Genomic DNA, 19,631 nt, shown 5'->3' on the forward strand with positions numbered 1-19,631 from the left:
TAAGTTGAAGAAATGTTAGTTATTAAAGTACACAAGCTCAGACGTGTTCCAACTTTCTTTGGCCAAAGGAGTTGTGATGGGGGGTGTGGTGTGTGTGTGTGTGTGATTTTCATCTCATCTGAGCCTATAATGCCTGTGACAAGGCAAGAGAGCCTAGAACAAGAACTGGAGTCTGATGAAGCCAGCACTGTCTTAATCTACCTGTGTGATCTTGTGGACAGCACAGCCTCATCTGTACCATTCATTCAGCAGACATTTATCAAATGTCTTCATTGATGGGTACTCTAAGGATTTAAAAAGTACATCCTTACATTTATGCCAACTGAAAGCTGGTGAAAATTTGTGGAACTGCAATTTTACAATATCTGTGCTTTTCTGTAACATACTTGAATTAAGCTTAATGAAAATTTAAACATGAACATACACCATTCACATCTTCAAGGATGTGAATAGTTCAGTCCCTGTACATACCTAACTATCGCATCTCAAACAGCTCAGCTACATTGGCAAGTCAGCTCAGATTTTTTTTTTCTCCTGGTTCTAGGAAGGAGGCCAAGAAATGACAGCACTCAAAGCAGAACCCATGGGCTATGGTCTGGTCCCATGATCTTTTTACCATTGAATAAAGCCCCTCAGAATGACCAGGGAGGTTCAAGCTAGGAGTAAACTGAGTAATCTCCACAACAGCAGGGACATCTCCTTGTCACCCATTATCACTGGTACCTAGGACAGTGCTTGGGACCTCGCCAGCTCTCAAACTCATTCAATAGTTGAAAGGCAGATACAGATTCCTTGTATTCCAGATAAGAGTTGTGCCCAGAAACAGGAAAAAGAGTATCCAATTTCCCTTTAATCCTGAGGATTTCCTGTTACCATGCCTTCGTTCAAAGCTGCACACATTATTGCCACCATGTACGAAGTGCCAACTATGTGCCAGTCAGTATTTTGAAATTAAATTCAGTCCAATTGTCACATTAACCCCAGAAAGGAGGTGTGCAGCTTTACAAACAAACTGAGGTTCAGACCAAAAGCACAAAGAAAGTGGTGGAGGTGGAATTCACTCTGGTCTGTAACATCCAGGCCAATGCTTAATACTTCCTGCTAACACCATTTAGAATGGAAAATTATGCAACTGAAACTATGATCAGTCTTGAGACAAAAAAATTCTCTCACAAACACTTACCACATGTATACCACCTGTATGATATGATATACAATGACCCAAACTGAGAAAAAAGGGTTCCACTGCCAGCAGATACATTTTATTCTCATTTTTATTGATATTTTTAACAGCTGCCATTTGGTTTGTATAGCAATTTTTAAAGTAATTTTTTTCTATTTTTGCTATTTTTATGAAAATTAGTTTTTTCAATTTTAAAGCCCTGCCCCTTCCAAAGAAGTAATAATTACCATGTAATGTTTATTTAGGGGAAAAGGGGAACAGAAACACTTTTAAACACTTATGAAGTAGGGATAAAGGTCCAAAGTCAAGACCCGGGCCTGCTAGAAGTGCGAAGCTGCCTCTGGACACCATCAGCGCTTCACCAGCCGTACCAACAGGAGGCGGGCCATGCACGGACCCTCTGGGGGCTTCTTGTTTCACAAGCTGCACTCCATTTCTGCTCTGGCCCTCCTCTGCTGGGGTCCTCCTTCCCCCAAATTCTGTCCAACAAAGGCAGCATGATCTTTAACAGAGGTTCCGCTTTGTGATGGAGACAATACCGTATTTAGGAAGTTCAGACTCCCCATCCAGTTGCGGAGGATAAAATCTCCAACAGTATTATTGATGGTTCACTTTCTTGTGCACTCAAACACATGCTCATACTTTAGAATAAATTAATTACCAAATGCTTCAAATGTCCTGACATGTAGACAGCAAAAAAGTTCCTTATAAAAAAGAAGTTGCAAAATTATCATAAAAATTTCTGCAGCAGTTCAGGCTCCTTATGTGGAGCTTCTGATGACAAAGCTGGTTCTGATAAACAGTTCCTTTAATGTGCACAGCACCTTCTCCTAGAGTCCTATGTTCTGAGAGTTTAGACCACGAGAGGTTGGAATCCAAGTTTAAAAGACTTCTTGCTGACAAATTGTGGCATGTCTCAATGGAATACTATGCAGCAATAAAAAGGAACTAACAAGTTAATGATGGATGAACCACAAAACATGCCAAGTGAAAAAAGTCAGAGGCAAGAGACCACATTTTGTATGATTCCATTCATATCATGTCCAGAAAAGACAAACTTACAGAGACAAAGATTGGTGTCGCTTACAGCTGGGAACAGGAATTACCATATAATAAACGAAGGATCTTATTGCAGGGGATGAAAATGTTCTAAAACTGAGTTATGGTTATGGCTGCACCACTGAGGAGAGTTACTCAAATCACTGAATTTAACATTTGAAACGGGTGAATTTTGTATGTGAAATATGCCTCAAAGTTCTTTCTTTTTTTTTTTTTTTAAAAAGACCCTGCCTCCCAAACCATCCATCAAGCACTAAACATTCCTGAGGTTCACAATCAACAGGTCAGGATTATCACTTAGTGTTGAGTTACAGAGTGAAAACATTGTACTATTTTATAGTAAATTTCCTAGAATGTTCCTTGATTATTTTAAAATAAAAGGTAGCCAGTAAGGAGGTAGTCTCAAAAATGAGATCCTTAGTAACAACAAAATATAAGGGGGCTTTTTCTTTTGGAATAAAGGTGGTGCACCTGCCCCTTCGCAGATTTCTCTTCTCCCCCTGGGATGAGTCTTGGCTGACACTCTGTGGAGATCAGTGTACTCAGCTGTCCTATTTGTATGACTCCCATAAAAAAGAAAGTGACTGGGGACAGCAGTAGGGGAGTGGGCAGAAGATCAAATAGCAAGCAAAAAACAAGTGTTGCCTTTGGTCAGCCTCCTGTTGCCCTGTCCCTTGTCACCAATTACAGCTGCAAGATGGGACAAATAAAGACAGAAGATTAAAAACAAAGGGAAAAAATACCTTTCAAAGTTGTGACTAACCAAGTCTGTGGATGAAATTCACATGACAGCAGAGCAGTGGCTGCAGAAAGTGCTTTGTGCACTACAGAGGGCAGTGGGGACCAGAGGAACTAAGGATCCCAGTGGGCCATGAGGGAGAAATGACTCACTTAGGAACCATGAGCACAGGTAGGAGGAGATGAGGATTCCTGATGCATACCAGATCTGGGTCAACCCTCCTGTTCTCTGGACCCACCTCCTAAACTAATGAGGTTTACATAATCCTCAAGGAGGGGGCTGGAGGATATACAGTCTTTCCCAAAAGATGGCTATCTCCAAATCTTAGTCAATGTCAGGTCTCTTCCATCTGTTCCCATATCTCAACATCACCTAAACCAAGAAACATTATTAACTTGTGATGCTGGGACCCTTATCAAAGAATAGTTGCTCCTCCCAATCACAGTTGGTAGATTCCTGGGTTCCTACTGTTTCTACGTGGTGTTTGCAGCAGCACTAATGTAAGAAGATTGAGTCAAGCTGTTTTCTTTGGCTACTTCAAACGACTTTCCTTTCTGACACGTAATTGCCAGAGTATCTGAATCACCTTACTTCACAGATTCTCCAAAATTAAGACAAAACTTTGACGCTGTACCAATACACAATTTGAAAAATGTTTAGTATTTCACTAAAAATATTTTTAAGCCATAGTTAGCATTCGGACCTTAAAAGATTCCCAGCTATTCTGACTTTGGAAACAGAGGTTCTACAAAGGTTCAGCCTTTTATTTATGATCTTTTTGGTTTGACCTTATATGATCCTAAAAGTCAACTTCTGCATTCAGAAACTGGCCCAAAGACCCAAAGTTGCAGGTACTTAGGCCTAGGCTGTACCCATCAAGTTTTCTGCTGTAGTTCTAAGCCTGGAGCAACTGAAAAGACATTTCCTTTATTTTCATGATTTTCTCCTTAAAGAGCAAGAGATAAAATAATTTTCATCTTGGAGTTTCAGAGTTCAATAATCACAAAAATCAGAAATCAACCACTAATAAACTATCACTGGGACCAGCCAGAATTGTCAACTGTTGAAGATATATCTTCTGTTTTTACAAAAATTCTCAAACTCCCAGTTGCCAATAAAAAAGTTTCAACAGAATGATGACTTAAATTCAACATCAAAGTGATCACATAAATACCAGCCTCACCTTTAAAGGGTAAAGGTGCCAGCCCGGCTTACATCCAGATCCTCTCCTATGATGAGAAGCCTGAGATAGAGGCTCCCGGCCTTCCCCAGTCAAGGCCCAGATGCATTTTCTGCTAAGAAGCTGGCAAACTCTAACTGTAGCTGAGCCTGGGATCTGGGTGACAGCTCTGCGCCCACCTCGCAACAAAACAGATGGAGAAAAGAGTTGGGCTATAAGAGGAACCATTGGAAGCATCAGCTGAAACATTAAGAAAGGGGTTACACTGCTAGCTGCTTTCTGATCCTGGACTTAGCATACGATGTGTCTGAACAGAACTGGAAAGTCCAGCCCTCAGGTTCACTGCTCACTTGGCGGGAAGGTTTCTTAGTCCTAACTAAATATGCCTTGTGAAACCATGCTGAAGACTGACATCCAAAATGGAACCCCACACCAGGTGGACTGCACCTAGCACCTTAGCCTGTCGTGGTATCAGAAGAGCAAGGCTTCTTCAGGATGAAGAAATGACTAGATCTGGATCCCTGTAGCACTTTCTAGACTGGGAGCCACACAAGAATCCATTGTACTCTTTGTGATGGAGATCTCCAGGGTCTAGAAAACGGCTCTTTCTGTAATCATAATACATTTCCAACAGTCTTTTATAATTCTGAGCCTGGACAAGCTAATGGAGACTAAAGAAAAAAGCAGCCCCAGAAGAGAGAAAGATTTCTGTTTCTGCACTTCCAAGGCCCTATCCTTGTTTTAGGCAACAACCCCAGCTGAGAGCTGAAGCTGGGATAAAGAAATTTTCTTATTCACAGACCTCCCTGAAAACAAGTCAAAGTTCCATTCTCTCGAGGTAGAGGCTTTGGGAATTAATGTGCGCATTTGGCAAAGCAAGCTCCTTAAGCTACTCTCCTATGACATGTGACCTAACAAGGAAAGGCCAGTTTTCAAATAATGCCATCCAATAGATTCGTATGAGGAGAAGATGTGGGTTCATACTTTAAATCTGACCTTAGGCTGTGGCTGTTCAAAAGTCAACAAAAAACTCATAAGAAAAAGGAGAAATTCTCAAGCTTTCCAGTCCTTTCCTTCCAACCTCTGTCCCACTTCCACATGCTGAATTCACACAGACTTTATTTCAAGTTACATGATCTTTTCCTGATATGTCTCTCTCACACACAGCAGCAGTCACACAGAAGTCACTGTGCTCAGGCCTCTGCAAGTCCTCATCCTGGGAGAATGGCTAGGACTTGACACACTCTTTTAGACCTGACTCTGCCACCTACATCTCTGTCACACGAAGGCAGTATCTGTGCCCAATTTAGTTCCTTATGAGTTTCAACAAACCCCCCCTGTAACTTACAGGCAGAAAAGATGAAAGGAATGAACCCAGAGAGCCCAATCTAGAAAACTTGCAAAGCTGGGCATGTAGGAACAGCAAAATGTGATAACTGCCGAAACTATCCCGGGGTGTCACACAGTCACTTGGGTCAAGTGGAATTCACTTTACGAGGCTTTTTTTTTTTTTTTAGTTCTTTTGCATAATTCTATAAAGTGGGAAAAGTATCAAAATTGTGAACTGAGCTGCTTGCTAGTGTCCTGAAAAATGTATTTACTTGTAAAAGTGCATAAACCTTTCTAAGGGAAGTAAGACACCAAAAGGACCAAATCTTCGTGGGGGTGAAAAAAAAAATTGTCAAAACAAACTTAAGACACAACTAACAGGATTCAAGGATGACTTCTCCAGCCTGAAGCTTATGGCTAGAAGAGCATGCCTCTCACACACCTTTGGTAACACTATTTTTTCTTAAAATCAGAGTAGGGTGGGGGCGGAAAGGGCTAGGGGACAAGATACCATGAGAGACAACGAAGCAAATCTAACTTAGTGCTCTTGTACCTTGAAATGATGAGTCTGACAGCAGCTGTAAACAGAGGCTTAAGAATAGGCCAACAGTAACTGTTTGACTCAAGCGACAATAACCATCGCAGTTTTCCCCTTCTGACTTAGAACTTTCATCAACCATCAAGAGTTACCATAAACCAGTACTTTAAATCTGTGTTTTCTTGAACAGGGTTTGAGGCAGGAAGACATGGGGTCAACAGGCCATTGGTTATCCCAGTTCATTGCAGGAAGCCCCCAGGGGTCAGGAGAGCTGAGTTGCACACTCTTTTACAACACCTGCTTCTCCCACTCATCCCTCTTCCCGTCCAGTTTAACAGACTTGATAGTAGTTTTCTAGGTGTGCACTGCCTTTGCAAGTATACAGTAGGGTGAGAGGGCATTCGTAAACACCCAGGTTTTCTTGGTCAGCTTATTTTGTTTAAATACACATAGCAGAACATTCCTGATGAAGAGGGTAAAAAGAAGATTGCAATTTCCTTAACTCAAAAGGTCAAAAACTAATAATAATAATAACAATAATAATAACAACAGGAAACTGCTCAAAATGAAAGTCAGTAGAACAAAAGAGAAATACTCAGGCTTGAGGAGTAAGACTGAGCACATTAGCTACTCCAGTCACAGTGTCAAGTTAAACCACTATCCCCTTCCCGGCTGTGCAACCCTGGGCCCCCCTCCCCCCACCCTTCAGCTCTGACTTTTTATGCAGCACTGTCCCCAGATGTGGGGACATACAAGTCCTCCTCAAAGCTTTTCTGTCAGCTCAGTACTTCACTCCTGGAATAAATTCCTTGGCATCTGGGTTCAGGTTACTTTTGCTCTGAAATAAGAACCAAGAGATAATAAATCCCATGACAAGCTTCACTTTAAAACATATTTTCTCCCTGCTTCCACTATTACCAGCACTTTCCTCTCAGCTTCAAGGAGAGAAAAAAAAAAAATTCCTTGCAATTCAGGCTATTACTGCTGGGCTGCTCTCAGTGGCCCCTGACATACTAAGCTCTGACCAACCTCATTTTCTCCTGCCTGCTTCAGACTCCTGCTCCCTTTATGATGCTTTCATTAGGAGCTTGTAAGTTTGACTCCAAAAATAACTCAATTCATTGAGTACCTTAACTCAATGAACATCAGAGAATTCCATCAAACCAGTTTGGTACCACAGTCCCTATAAACATATATCTTTTTTCATCTTGCTGTACTCTTTGGTTGTCTGCTCCTTGTGAATAACCAATACCTTAGCAAACTGTGTGGCACAATCATTCAAAACATGGGCTGTGTGAGAACTAAATCACTCAGAATTCCGTATGTAAACTTGGAAGGCAGGGGATTCGTTTATCTGGTTTTCTAATTTTAAGTAAAAAATAGCCTCTTATGAGCATGTTCATTCCAAAATGAACAATTTTTTTACAGCATCATTCAAAAACATAAATACAGATTTGAAGGGCAGTAAAAGGCGGGCAGCAAATGATAATTTGAAACGAGACCTTTTCCACATTCAATTTTTTATCCTTAATCCCAATTCTACTTTGAAAAGTCTACTGGGGAAAATGAAAGTTGGTGATGCTGCAACATTAATGTTTTCACAGTGCTTTATCGGGTAAAATGCATCTTCAATGTACCTGCTTATTTATCTATTTATTTTAGTATTATTTTTTTTTTTTAGGGAAATGGGAAGGGAGGAAGTGTGGGAGAGAAACATCTATTGGTTGCCTCTCATACTTGCCCTGAGTAGGGACCGAACCTGCAACCTAGGCATGTGCCTTGACCGGGAATCGATCCAGAGACCTTTTGCTTTGATGGATGACGCACAACCAAATGAGCCACACTGGTCAGGGCCAATGTACATTCTTATTAATGCCCACATGATGAGTGAAGCAATAGCGGCTCAGAGGGTTCCAGAGATTTGCTGAAGGTTGTAGGACCAGAAACAAAGTTTGTGACTCCAAATCCCATATTCTTTTCACTATGTCCCATGTGGAATTACTTATGGCTCTTACCAAAATATCTTCAGAATCATGACCATCACTGAGAGACAGTCCATTTAACTGTTGTTGCAACTGTCCCATGACCTGAGGCAGGTCTCGTGATGGAATAAACCAGTCTTGGTCTTCTTCATCCAGCATCTCCTGGAAGCACCGATCCAAAAAGTCCTGCTCCTGCAGCTCCTCCTCCACCTGGCAAGCAAAGGTGAGGAGCTCAGACTCACCGCCCCAGGGGCACTCATCCCTTTCAGTTTTTCTCCACTTCTTTTCCCTTTCCTGTTCTTTCCTTCCTTCCTTTTTATTTAATCCACCTCTTTCTTTCAGAAGTTATTACTCCAAGATTAAGAATGATCTTGAATGAGATCTACTAAGAATTAAGAAACTTCCAATGACCAGCTGGAGAAGATATAATGTTTAATTTTTTCAACCAAAGTCCATCAATAACAGGACTAAGGAAATAGTTATTTAAAATAGCAAAAATTCTTCAGAGATCTTCTAAGGTCTCTAAATATGTGACACAGATATTTCCCACTTATATGGCACTTACTGAAAGTCATTTTTTAAAGCTTAAAATTCTTTTCTCAATTTTGTTAAGAAGCAACTCTTCCTAAATTTCTCATTTTACAATTGTGAAAAAGGTACAGGAACTATGTAACTCTATTACTACCTAAAAGTGGACATTACATCAAAACAAACTCAGCTTCTGGCCCACATTTCTAGTAACGAGGCCCCTAAGGGAGAAAAATACTTGCAGAACCTTAAAAAGAATTTTTGCCACACCAATAGAAAATGATGTCATCAATGTAGTATTCTTTCAAAATAAGAAATAATATGACTATCCAAACAACTCCAAATTTCTTAAAGATTGCCCTAAACTAAAGCAATATGTATCGAGGGTATTTTATACCTGTTTGCAGTCATTGTTAACTCGTACAAAAGAGTTCATTCTGAAGATTGTGTGATTTTAACAGGCCTCTTGTTTTATATTTGGCCATCCCATTTCCCATAGCCAGCCTGGTGACAAATTCACAGCTCACTCATGCCACCACCAGAGGGGGTCAAGCAAAAATAATCACCCAAAATAGCCAATACAGTTAACCTCATGAATTCAAAGGAAATGTTACTGACAGTAAGACTCAAAAAACAGTATTTCAACAATAATAATTAGCAACGCTTTTTAAAAATTTCAAGTAAATTAGAAAGTTATGAAGTACTTAAGATAACAATAACAATAAAATATTTCTAAGCCACAAGATTTAACATGATGATGCTAAAGATCTGCCCTGACTCTCCACTAAAGCATAACCATGTGTTCCCCTTATTAAATCTATCCTTATCCACAGACACAACCCTACAAAATGGTTACCTGGGCACAGGGCTATGACCGAAGCATGGTACATGTGCTGTTCACACAAATCAAGACACAGTGAGGCACTTGGAGTGGAAACTGCTAGCTGCACCCCCAAAGTCTGTTTTCTTCTTCTCACAGCATCAAGCTGTTCAGTTAATAGCATAATTCCCGTCTCCCATGCTATATATGGCCACGTAACTATTTATCATGTAATGTCCCCAGAAGGGATGTGAGAACTTTGCATCGGTTAAAAGGACATCCCTCGTCTTGGCCTTCAGCTCTCTCCCTTTCCCAGTGGCTAGACTTCCAGTTATCCTTCAGCTACCCACCTGATAAGTGCCCCAGGGGTGGAAAAGCAACACCTTGGAAGAACTGTGTAGTCCACCTATCTACCTGGAATGACTTACCTTAGGCTGTTAGTGTTGTAGAGATAAGAAGACAATGAATTACTGCTGAATCTTTGTTGAAGGAGCCTAGCTGTCCCCCACCCTACTACACTCTTAGCTATCTCAGGCTCACATTCTGCCAGTTCCTGAGTTCCTATTTGGGGCATGCCAGGCTGGCCTGTCTGCACAAAACTGCTGTTTTCCAGAAGTCTACACCAGATCACCATGGCATTAGTCCTCTTTTAATCAATGTAGTGGAAAAATATCACGATCTTCCTCCAAAGTACTGTCTGGTCTCTTACCAGTTGAAGGTGCTTCCTGGTCCCCTCAGACCTGGCCTCCCTGTATTTTTAAGCTATTGTAAAGCCAATGACTCAGTTCTTTTTTTAACAGACTGACAATAAAATACTACAGCTGCTGAGTTACATACATTGTTGTCCTTTCATTCATTTCTTTACCTGTCTGTTAAAATCCTCTTCATTCTCCATCCACATGTACTCTGCAAATGGGTTTTCCTTCTCATCGTGCCCTTTTAACCCCTGGTCCTCTTTGGATTTTACGCTAGGTGGTGTGTTCACCACACTGGATCCATTCATTTTGACAGAACCTAAACAGAAGGAAAAGAAATAATAAAACATTACAAGGATCAAGGAAATGAAAACTATAATATCCAGATTCTTTCAGAAGCTTCTGAAGATCTAAGTCAAAGATATTAACTATAGATGAACACAAACTACTAATCTGTACCTGTTACAAAACTAACCATATCCTGTAGTTATCAACTACACAGGTGCACAATTCTCTAAAAGTTTAAAGGAAAAAAAAAAGTCCTCCTTCTGCCATCTTGGAGCCTGGGAGGCCTGCTGGGAACAGGACTTCTATACTGACAAATATGTCTGGAAGGCTGTGGTCCGAGGCAATTTTTGCCGGCTCTAAGTGAGGACTCTGGAACCAGTGGTAGCACACAGCTCTTCTCAAAATTATAGGTGTTTATGCTTGAGATGAAACCGAATTCTGTCTAGGTAAGAGATATGGTTACTACTGGTGGCAAACTGAACAAAAACAGAGTCATCTGGGGAAAGGTAACTCATGCTCAGGGAAACAGTGGCATGGTTCATGCTAAATTCTGAAGCAACCTTCCTGCTAAGGCCATTGGACAGAGAATCTGTGTAATGCTATACCCGTCAAGGATTTAAACTCACTAAAAACTAAATACATAAAAAGAATTGATTTGTTCTCTTGTAAAGAGAAAGGAAGAAAGGAAGGAAGGCAGGGGGGAGGGAGGAAGGGAGGGACGGAGGAAGAAAAAAAAACATGTCTAGGGTTACTTAGCCTTTCTAGGCAAGTGGAGGGGGGGATCTTTTCAAGGCAACTTCTGTAGGTTCTAGAACTTAATATCACACCGCTTCCTAACATTTAAACAAGAAAATGCATTCTTAATGAACATTGTAAGCAACTGTCTCTTATCCTGATCCTTGTTTTTCTTTAGAATGTATTTCCAAAAATAACAGATGTTCACTGTATTGATAAGCAAAAAGGAGAAAATTAAGGTCACCAGTTGTTCCAACTAACCAGAGTAAAGAATGATTAACAATGTGGTGCATATAACCTCCCTGATACCCCTACTGTATTCAGATACTTACACACACACACATTCCCCAAGTATCCATTCTTATAGTAACAGCATGATGTGCCATCATTTGCTTTTACCCATTTCAACATTAATTTCTATGTTAATATAGCCATACTGCTTTTGGGGATATTTCTAATGTTTCTGTATTATAAAGGTTCCATAAACTTCTTGTGTTCATTTTTTTCTAATGATTGCTTTAGGATAACTCCTAGGAATAGAACTGCTATACTGGAAATTATGTTTCTTTTAAGGCTCTTGATTTATTGCCACACTGCCATAAGAATTTAAATTCTCATCAATAGTATGTAAGTGACTGTTCCTCTTCATTTATGAGTACCGTTATTTTTTAAACCACTGCCAATGTTATAAGATAAAACTTGCAATTTATTGTTTACATTTACATTTCTTTGATTTTTACTGAGGCCAAATATTTTGAGATATACCCTTTATATTTCTTGTTTTGTAATTTTTCTGCTGAAGTACTTTTCCCATTTTTCTAGCAGAGTATGTATCTTTTCCTTATCTTTTGAAGAACTTTTTAAATTTTTCCTTATATAACTTATAAATTAAAATATTTTATTTATTTGCTGAATTTTTTGTTGGCAGTGTTACTGGCCTTGATTTTTGTCTATAGTTTGTGAGTGTCTGTCTGTTCGTGGCTTTTTAAAGTACATAAATATTTTAAGAAGTTGTTTACATTTTGACTTCCAAATCCATTTTGATATGTTTGCTATAATCTGGAACTGTTCTTCACTTAAATCTTAACCATTCTTCAAAAACTATTGGAGTTTTTACTCGACCTTTTCTCTCTTCTACACTCTTGTACCTAGTGGACATGGTGTTAATATTAATATTACTTTACTGTTTTGTTTCATATGCACAAATTTTTCTTTCTAAATAGATTCTCAATTCCTGAAAAGATGGAGGTTTATACATTCTGTAATTCACCTCAATGTTAGGAACTTTATAATATCTGTGGATCATTGTACTTAGGCAACTTTCCCCTTCTATCCCATTTCCCGTTTTAACAAATTATTTCCTCATTCATTTTCATCTTGGCAACACTCATGAAAAAGTTCTTCTCTGCTTCTGAGTACACTAAAAAATTACTGTTTATTCCCCTTTAACTTTTTGCAATTTTCTAACCCGTTATGGACACTAGGTAAAGCTGTGAGGAGTAAAAAATAGAGTGAAACAAAACTACTGATAGTTTAAAAAGTATTTCATTCAAGACAAAACCCATTTAATTCACTGTTGTTATAAATAGGGTACTTTGTATGAAATATATCAGTTTAACATATTTTAAATAGAGACAAAAGAAATCAATAGCAATAGCATGATGCTCCATCATTTGCTTTTTCTCATTTCTATGTGAATATTGCCCTACTGTGTTTGGGGTGTTTCCAATGTTTCTGTATTGAAAAGGTTGCTTTTATATTCCAAATCCAGTTCCATAATAATTCCCTAAGACTACAGAAGACAGAAAACCACTTTTTTATATTTACCATTGCCATTTGCAGCAAAACAATGATAGGAGCAAATCTGCTCTACATGCTAGGACAACTGTGTAAGTAAGTGGGTTATTTCTCAGCACAGTGACTCTTAAAAAGATCCTGATCCTTGCTGGGTAGCAGGTTGTACAGTATTTCCAAAGATTCATGTGCCAGTTGCTTACAGCCAGCACAACAATTTGCCCTTATTAATATGAAAATCATTCACAGAGACTCAAGGGTTCAGTTTTCTAAAACATCTGTCTTTGCCCAAAAAATAAGTACATAAGAAAAAAGGGAAGGCAGAGGGAAAAAGAACAGAATAACCCTTCTAATTCAAGAAGGTGGAACACAGAAAGCAAATTGCAGAATGCACTCATTCATGAAAAAAGGAATAGAAAATTCCCATAATGTCAACATGGTGATGTTCCCCAAATTAACACACTTTAGAAAAGCTGAAAACACTGAGACACTGGGACAGCTGGTATTAGGAAAGTGGTTTACTTACAGTTGTCTATACAGTGTTAATTTGTATTTTATACCACTGTATCTGTTTTCTATGCAATTGGAAAGTTTGATTTCTCTAAATGTCAGTGATCCAACAACTTAACTTGAACAGTGTTTAACAACTTAACAAGCACTTTCATATCTATGCTCTGACTTAAGGTACATAATCTGTCCAGCCTCACTTTCAAAAACCATCCAGACATTTCTATAGTAATAACAATGAAAGTACCAGATTCAGGGGTTAAGCATTATGAGTTGCTGGATTAGTTCAAGAAAAACATTGGTTTGTGGGCTTACTGGGTGACTGTGAACTGGTGCTTCATGTGCCCCTCGACTTTAGTACAGGGTAGAAGTTGGGAGATTTCGATGGAGTCTAGAGACTCCCAGGAGGTATGGCATTTGAGAAATGCCTTCCAACTTGGGAAAGGCACCAGGGAAGATAGGATCATTGCCTGGAACATCCCTGATCCTCCTGCTTCCAGAGTTAAGTGTAACATTCTCTTTCTGTCCCCAGCTCCTCTCCAGCTCACCATCCACCATGCTTACCTGCTAAGGGCACAGTGTTTCTCTAACCATCATCCTACTTTGACCTTTCATGTTCATTTCACTCGATCCTCACCCACATGAATGCATATCATTATGATGCTGTAGTTTATATAGCAGGGACAAAAAAAAAAAAAAAGTGCCTCCAAAGCTTCCAGAGATGGGGGAAGTACTGTTTATGTAAGGAGGATCATAAATCAGAAGGCTGCCATGTTGTCAGCTATGCTATGGAAAGGTGCACGTGACCAGGAATTGAATCCTGTTAACAACCACGTGAGTGAATTAGTAGTTCATCTTCCCCCAATCAAGTCGTCAGATAAGACAGCCCTCCCAGGTGAGAGCCCGAGTGTAACTTGATGAGAGTCTGAGATAGAGGCATGCAGCAAAGCTGCTCTCAGATTCCTGAACCACAGACACTGTGAGATGAGAAATGTTTGTTGTTTTAACCTGCTAAGCTTTGGGGTAAGTTGTTACACAGCAACAAACAACTAATGCAGGTATTCAATAAACAATGACAACTAGCTCTACCATACAAACGATCAGTTGCCACATCTTTTGCTTATCTACTGAGAGGGCAAATGTGCAGTTTAAAGTGGGTCATTGCTTGAGGAGTTTTTCGAATTATACCAACAGTAGATAAAAGAGCTGATGTCTGGTCTCTGTCTATATTACAGCATGAAATCTAAGAAATACTTGAAATTTATTCCCTCTCCACCTCACTTTCCCTCTGATAGACACAGCAAAAGGCTGAAAATGGAAAATAGTTGTCATTTTGGCTGAAGATGGAAAAACATGTAGCTCTGTTCATACTCAAAAGAGAGGTGCTAAGGCCTGCAGTTGATTTAGCATTTTACTATGGTCAAAGATTTATGTCTAAAATGGCTGAAATAGGGACTTTGATTCTCAGCCATAAAGAATTTTAGAGCTTTTAATGTATCTAGGATATTTCTAGAATATGTGCTTCATCAGTGTAACACTTTAAACTCCCACAAAGTTTCAAATCCAACATGTTCACAGCAAAATCTAGCTATCATTTAAGTCTAAAAGAGATTTGGGACTTTTGATTGAATTGCCTGGAAAACTTATTGAGCAGTGGATATAAAAACTAGTCTTTACTGTTTCCTACAGTTTTGTTAACTTCATTCAGTCTGGTTAATACCATTTTTTTAAAAGTTAAATACTGTGAATAACAATTTTAACTTTTATTTTACTTCAAATACACTGCCACTAGATTCAGGTTTTGTCCATTCTTGGTTATATAGATACACTTACTCATTGATATCTGAGTGCCTGTTCACCTTAGCCAACTGTGCTTGTGGTGCTTTGACAGACTATACGGTCCTGCCCTGGTACTATTTACATTTTCTCAGGAGAGAGACAAGCAAATAATTTTTAAAAATTACGATCCCTGTTACAAAAGAATAAATAAATGGGACTATGAGAAAACAACAGAGGGATCCAATTAAGTCCAGGTGTGGGGGATGGTTAGGAAAGGTTTCCCTGAGCAAGCAACACATTGATATCTAAAGAATGTAAGTAAGCTAGCAATAGGGAGAAGAGGAAAAAGACTCAGAGGCAGGAAAGAACTTTCCGGAAGTAAAAGGAGGTAGGCATGCATATAGTTGGAGGGTCAAAGGAGAACCACTGAGAGAGTGGCAAGGAGGAGTGCTGAGGATGCAGAGGCAGACAGGGCCAGATCCTACGGGACATTAGAGGCTACATGAAGGATTTTGCCTTTCACCCTAAAAGCAATGAAAACCATTAGAAGGGTTCTGGATAGCAAAGCAACATGATTCAATTTATATTTGTACATAACTCAGGCTGCCATATAGAAAACGGACTGGACAGACTGAGAGTGAATAATGGGAGACCAGTAAAGCAGCTAATGTGCTAATCCCGATGGAAAAAATGATGGCTGCTTGGATCAAGTAATGGTAGTAAGAGAGTGGGCAGATTCCAAAACTATTTTCGGTTGTCTGTGGTGATGAACTTATGTGGGGAGACAGAATGAGAAAAATATCAAGGATAACTTTGGCATAAGAACTGGGTGGATGGTAATGTCATTCATTGAGCAAAGGAATTCAGTGGGAAGGGCAAACTTTTCTTGGGTGGTGGTGGGAAATGGGGGTAAAAAGGGTGATGAGTTCTATTCTGGACATGTTAAATTTGTAATGCCTCTGAGACACTCAAATGGTGATTTTAAGTAGGCTGTCTATATGCATCAAGAACTGGAGAGATCTGGGTAAATGTAAAAACCTGGTAACAGAAGCCATGGGGTTAGAAGATATTACTTAGGGACAAAGGACAAAATGAGATGAGAACAGGGTCCAGAACTCAGACCTGATGTGTGTGCCCAATTTACTTACTTATTTTCCTTTTTGCTTGCTTTTTTATTTAAGAAAACTTTTTTTATTGTCAACACTATTACAAATGGCATGTGCACATTTTAAAAAGGCAGGTAGAGGAGGAAGATAACATAGAAAAGGAGACTGAGAAGAAGCCAGAGAGTTGAGAAAGAAACCAGAAGAGCATGTCATCACTGAAATCAAGGGGAGAAATAACCCTACTATGGTGAGTTGAATGGTTGCCTCCCCTAACCCCTAGAACCTGTGAAGGGTACTTACATAGAATATGGGTCTTTGCAGGTATAACTAAATTAAGGATCTTGAGATAAATAAGTCATTGCAGATTATCCCAGTAGGCCCTGAATCCAATGATAAGTGTCCTTGTAAGAGAAAAGAAGAGGGAGATTTGAGACAGAGGAAAAAGGAGGGGAAATGTGATCATGGAGGCAGAGACTCGAGTAAATGGCCCCAAGTCAAGGAATGTCTATGGCCACAACAGATGAAGCAGCAAAGAACAGATTTTCCCTCTCCCACAGCCTTCAGAGAAAGTGCAGCCTGACTACCCTTTGATTTTTGACTTTTGGCCTCCAGAACTGCCAGAGAATAAGTTTATGTTGTTTTAAGCTACCAGTTTGTTTAAGCTACCAGTTTGTAATTTGCTACAGGAGCAACAGGAAATTAATACACCCAGTAGATGGGTGTGTTGAAGCTGAAAGGTCAAGAGGAAGGCTGAGGAGTGTCCATGGAATTTAGGACCATGGAGGTCTCTGATGAGCTTAATAAGAGCAGTTTCCATGAAGAGAAATGAGGGTAAAAGCCAAATGAAGGTATGACTTGCAGGTGATGGTAAGAATTAGGTAACTTTTTCAAGGAGTCCAGCTGCCAAGGAAAACAAGCTGTCCTGGAAGGGATGAGAGGTCCCTGGAAACTTTACTTTTTAAAGAGTGGAGAGTCTAGAGCATGCTTAAATGTTCATAGAAAGGGTCTAGTGGGGAGGGGGAGGCTACAAATACAGGAGAAAGAAGGAATAATAGTGTCAGGCATGGGAAGGTAGGAGGGGATACTCGTTTGATCTTTTGAATAGCTAATACATTCCCATGATTCAAAATCTAAATGCCTGGAATTCTTAATCAGTAATAGAGAGTTACATAGTGAGCATAAAGTCATAGCTGAGGAAAGGAGAGCAATCAGGAAAGAGATGTGATTGGGAGAGATGTGGTCCATCACAAAGCCACGTAAAACATCCTAACTCTACGGCAGATTTCATTGCTCTGGTGGCAGGAATGCTTATATTCACCTAGTGCAAGTATCCCTGCCCGAACAGTTGCTATAGAAACCTACCAAACTCCAACTTTGTGACTTTGTTTCATCTTCTGATTTTTCAGTCATATATATGTGTATGTATGCATACACATATATACATACATACATATTTTAAAGCCTCATAAGCAATACAAGAAACATTTTTATAAAGCCTTTTAAATTTATGTAGATTATATTTTTATATGGCCTGTTATACTCTGCACTAAAATAACTTCTGCCTCCCTGTTTTAAAAAGTAAACAAACCCATCAGCTTTCTCCAACATTTGGTGGAAGATCAAGGTGGAAAGAAGGCAGGATAGGCAGTTCAGCTTTCATGGAGGGTGGGGTGGGGAGGAAAGGTAGGATATGCATATAGAGGTTTTAAAAATTTCAGGTCCATCTCTCATTACAATGATCTTGCTGCCTCTATTTCAATTTCATTTGTTCTCAGGGAAGCTGCATGGACTTTAATGAAAATAAGGGAGTAACTACCCTGCTAAGCTTTCCTATATTGCCCTCAACACACAATGCTTCATTAGTTATCTTCCATTTGATTCAAGAAAAAGGCTTGCTAATAGATTATCAATACCCTTGTTAAGCACACAGAAAATTGAACTTACCTGCAATTAGAAGCTGACAAGAAATTCTCAAAAGCTTATTACCTGACAAATCAAGGGGAAAAATTATTTATGTCCCCAGACAGAAAATATATTAAAAACAAAAATAAATTATAAACAGAATTTAAACTCAAGTCTGCCAGATTAGAAAGACAATATAAATGGAACACAATCTCTATTGTGTCCTATACTGACCTATAAATTTACCCTCGTGATGAAATAGACTGTGAAAATCTGGATACACACACTCTGGGAAGAATGACAATACTGAACATAATTGCTACAGTCTAGTCCCTAGACTAGAACTAAGAATATAAAATAGAAGCAGAGTCAAATAGGATTAAGACTGAATTTAGCAAGTGTTGAGAAGGCCTATTTCTAGTCAGTGGTTCTCAGACTCCATAGCACGCAGCTGAGTCACCTGGAAGATTTCCACAGCATACCCTTCAGGTATTCTGATTTGTTAGGCCTAAGCCACGGCCCAACATTTGTATTTTTGCTTATTAACTGCTATAGGTGATTCTGGTCATAGAAAGACTAAAGACTAAGGACAATTTTTCCAACACAGTGGAAAACCCTACTGTGGGACAGTCCAGATCTCAACTGTCCTAATTCCTATTGAGTAGTTCCCAAATTGGTGTTCTATAAAACACTGGTCTTGTGAATGCTTGTTCAGGAAAAAAAATAAAAAAATAAAAAAATCCATGGACAAGTAAATTCATTGCTCTGAGAAGTTCTGTTCAACTATCAAGTAGTTCCTTATGTATTTGCCTGAAGTATTTATTTATTACATTTTAAATCTAACAGTTACTAATAATGCACAAACTTTTAGAAACCACGATGCCTCAAGGATGTTCTGTGACATTGCTATTATCCTATAGGAAATGTACAGAACAGACATAAAATGCACTCCACAAAGCATTTAAAGGTACTTCAAAAGGTAGAATCAACAGACTTGCCTACAGTCAGTGGCAAGCTCTTTGTACCCAGCCCTGCCCTCAAGTTCCACACTGTCAGGCAAAGGCCATCAACTGTCTTCCAAGGATAACATCGAATGGTTGTGCTTCACAGAGACCTTGACATCTCCATATCCAACTCCAAAAAAACATACATGCTATTAACAGGGGAAATTCTGAGAACTGAAACCTTTAGCAGATAACACTAGTCAAAAACATTCTAATGGGCAAATTATTAGACACAAAATATGTGTAACTTTTCTCCATAACAAAACAAAGACTTCAAATGTCTTCAACTGACCTTATAATAGTTTAACTTGTCTTTTAAAATGCTTAATACCAGACATGCCACTATAGAAGCCTGAATACAGTCTCTGCCTAAGGTGTCCCCCACCTCCAATCCTATTTCACTTTTGATTATATATGTATTCAAGTGCATGTATTATACATATAAACATCATTTGTTTGGGGA

The 19,631-nt window shown here is 39.2% G+C and overlaps 1 protein-coding gene across 8 annotated transcripts in view; it reads right to left on the reverse strand.

The window, feature by feature from the left end:
• Window positions 1–6,718: 6,718 nt before the first annotated feature.
• PAIP2B (poly(A) binding protein interacting protein 2B) overlaps window positions 6,719–19,631 on the reverse strand; it is a 28,642-nt gene continuing 15,729 nt past the window's right edge. For 7 of the 8 annotated variants that reach the window (XM_054586825.1, XM_054586823.1, XM_054586821.1 and 4 more), the window contains 3 exons: window positions 10,224–10,372; window positions 8,044–8,220; window positions 6,719–6,866 (listed from right to left, as the gene is read on the reverse strand). In XM_054586825.1, coding sequence (XP_054442800.1) covers window positions 6,810–6,866; window positions 8,044–8,220; window positions 10,224–10,361 — 372 coding nt within the window. In that variant the 5' untranslated portion in view covers window positions 10,362–10,372 and the 3' untranslated portion in view covers window positions 6,719–6,809. Of the gene's footprint in view, window positions 6,867–8,043; window positions 8,221–10,223; window positions 10,373–18,206; window positions 18,219–19,631 lie in introns of those variants that run through there. The other variant, XM_054586827.1, reaches the window with a different exon arrangement.

Source organism: Pteronotus mesoamericanus, unplaced genomic scaffold (assembly GCF_021234165.1).
Source record: "Pteronotus mesoamericanus isolate MK-2021 breed Mesoamerican mustached bat unplaced genomic scaffold, CSHL_Meso_final contig_98, whole genome shotgun sequence".
In the NCBI taxonomy this organism is placed as follows: Eukaryota; Metazoa; Chordata; class Mammalia; order Chiroptera; family Mormoopidae; genus Pteronotus; species Pteronotus mesoamericanus.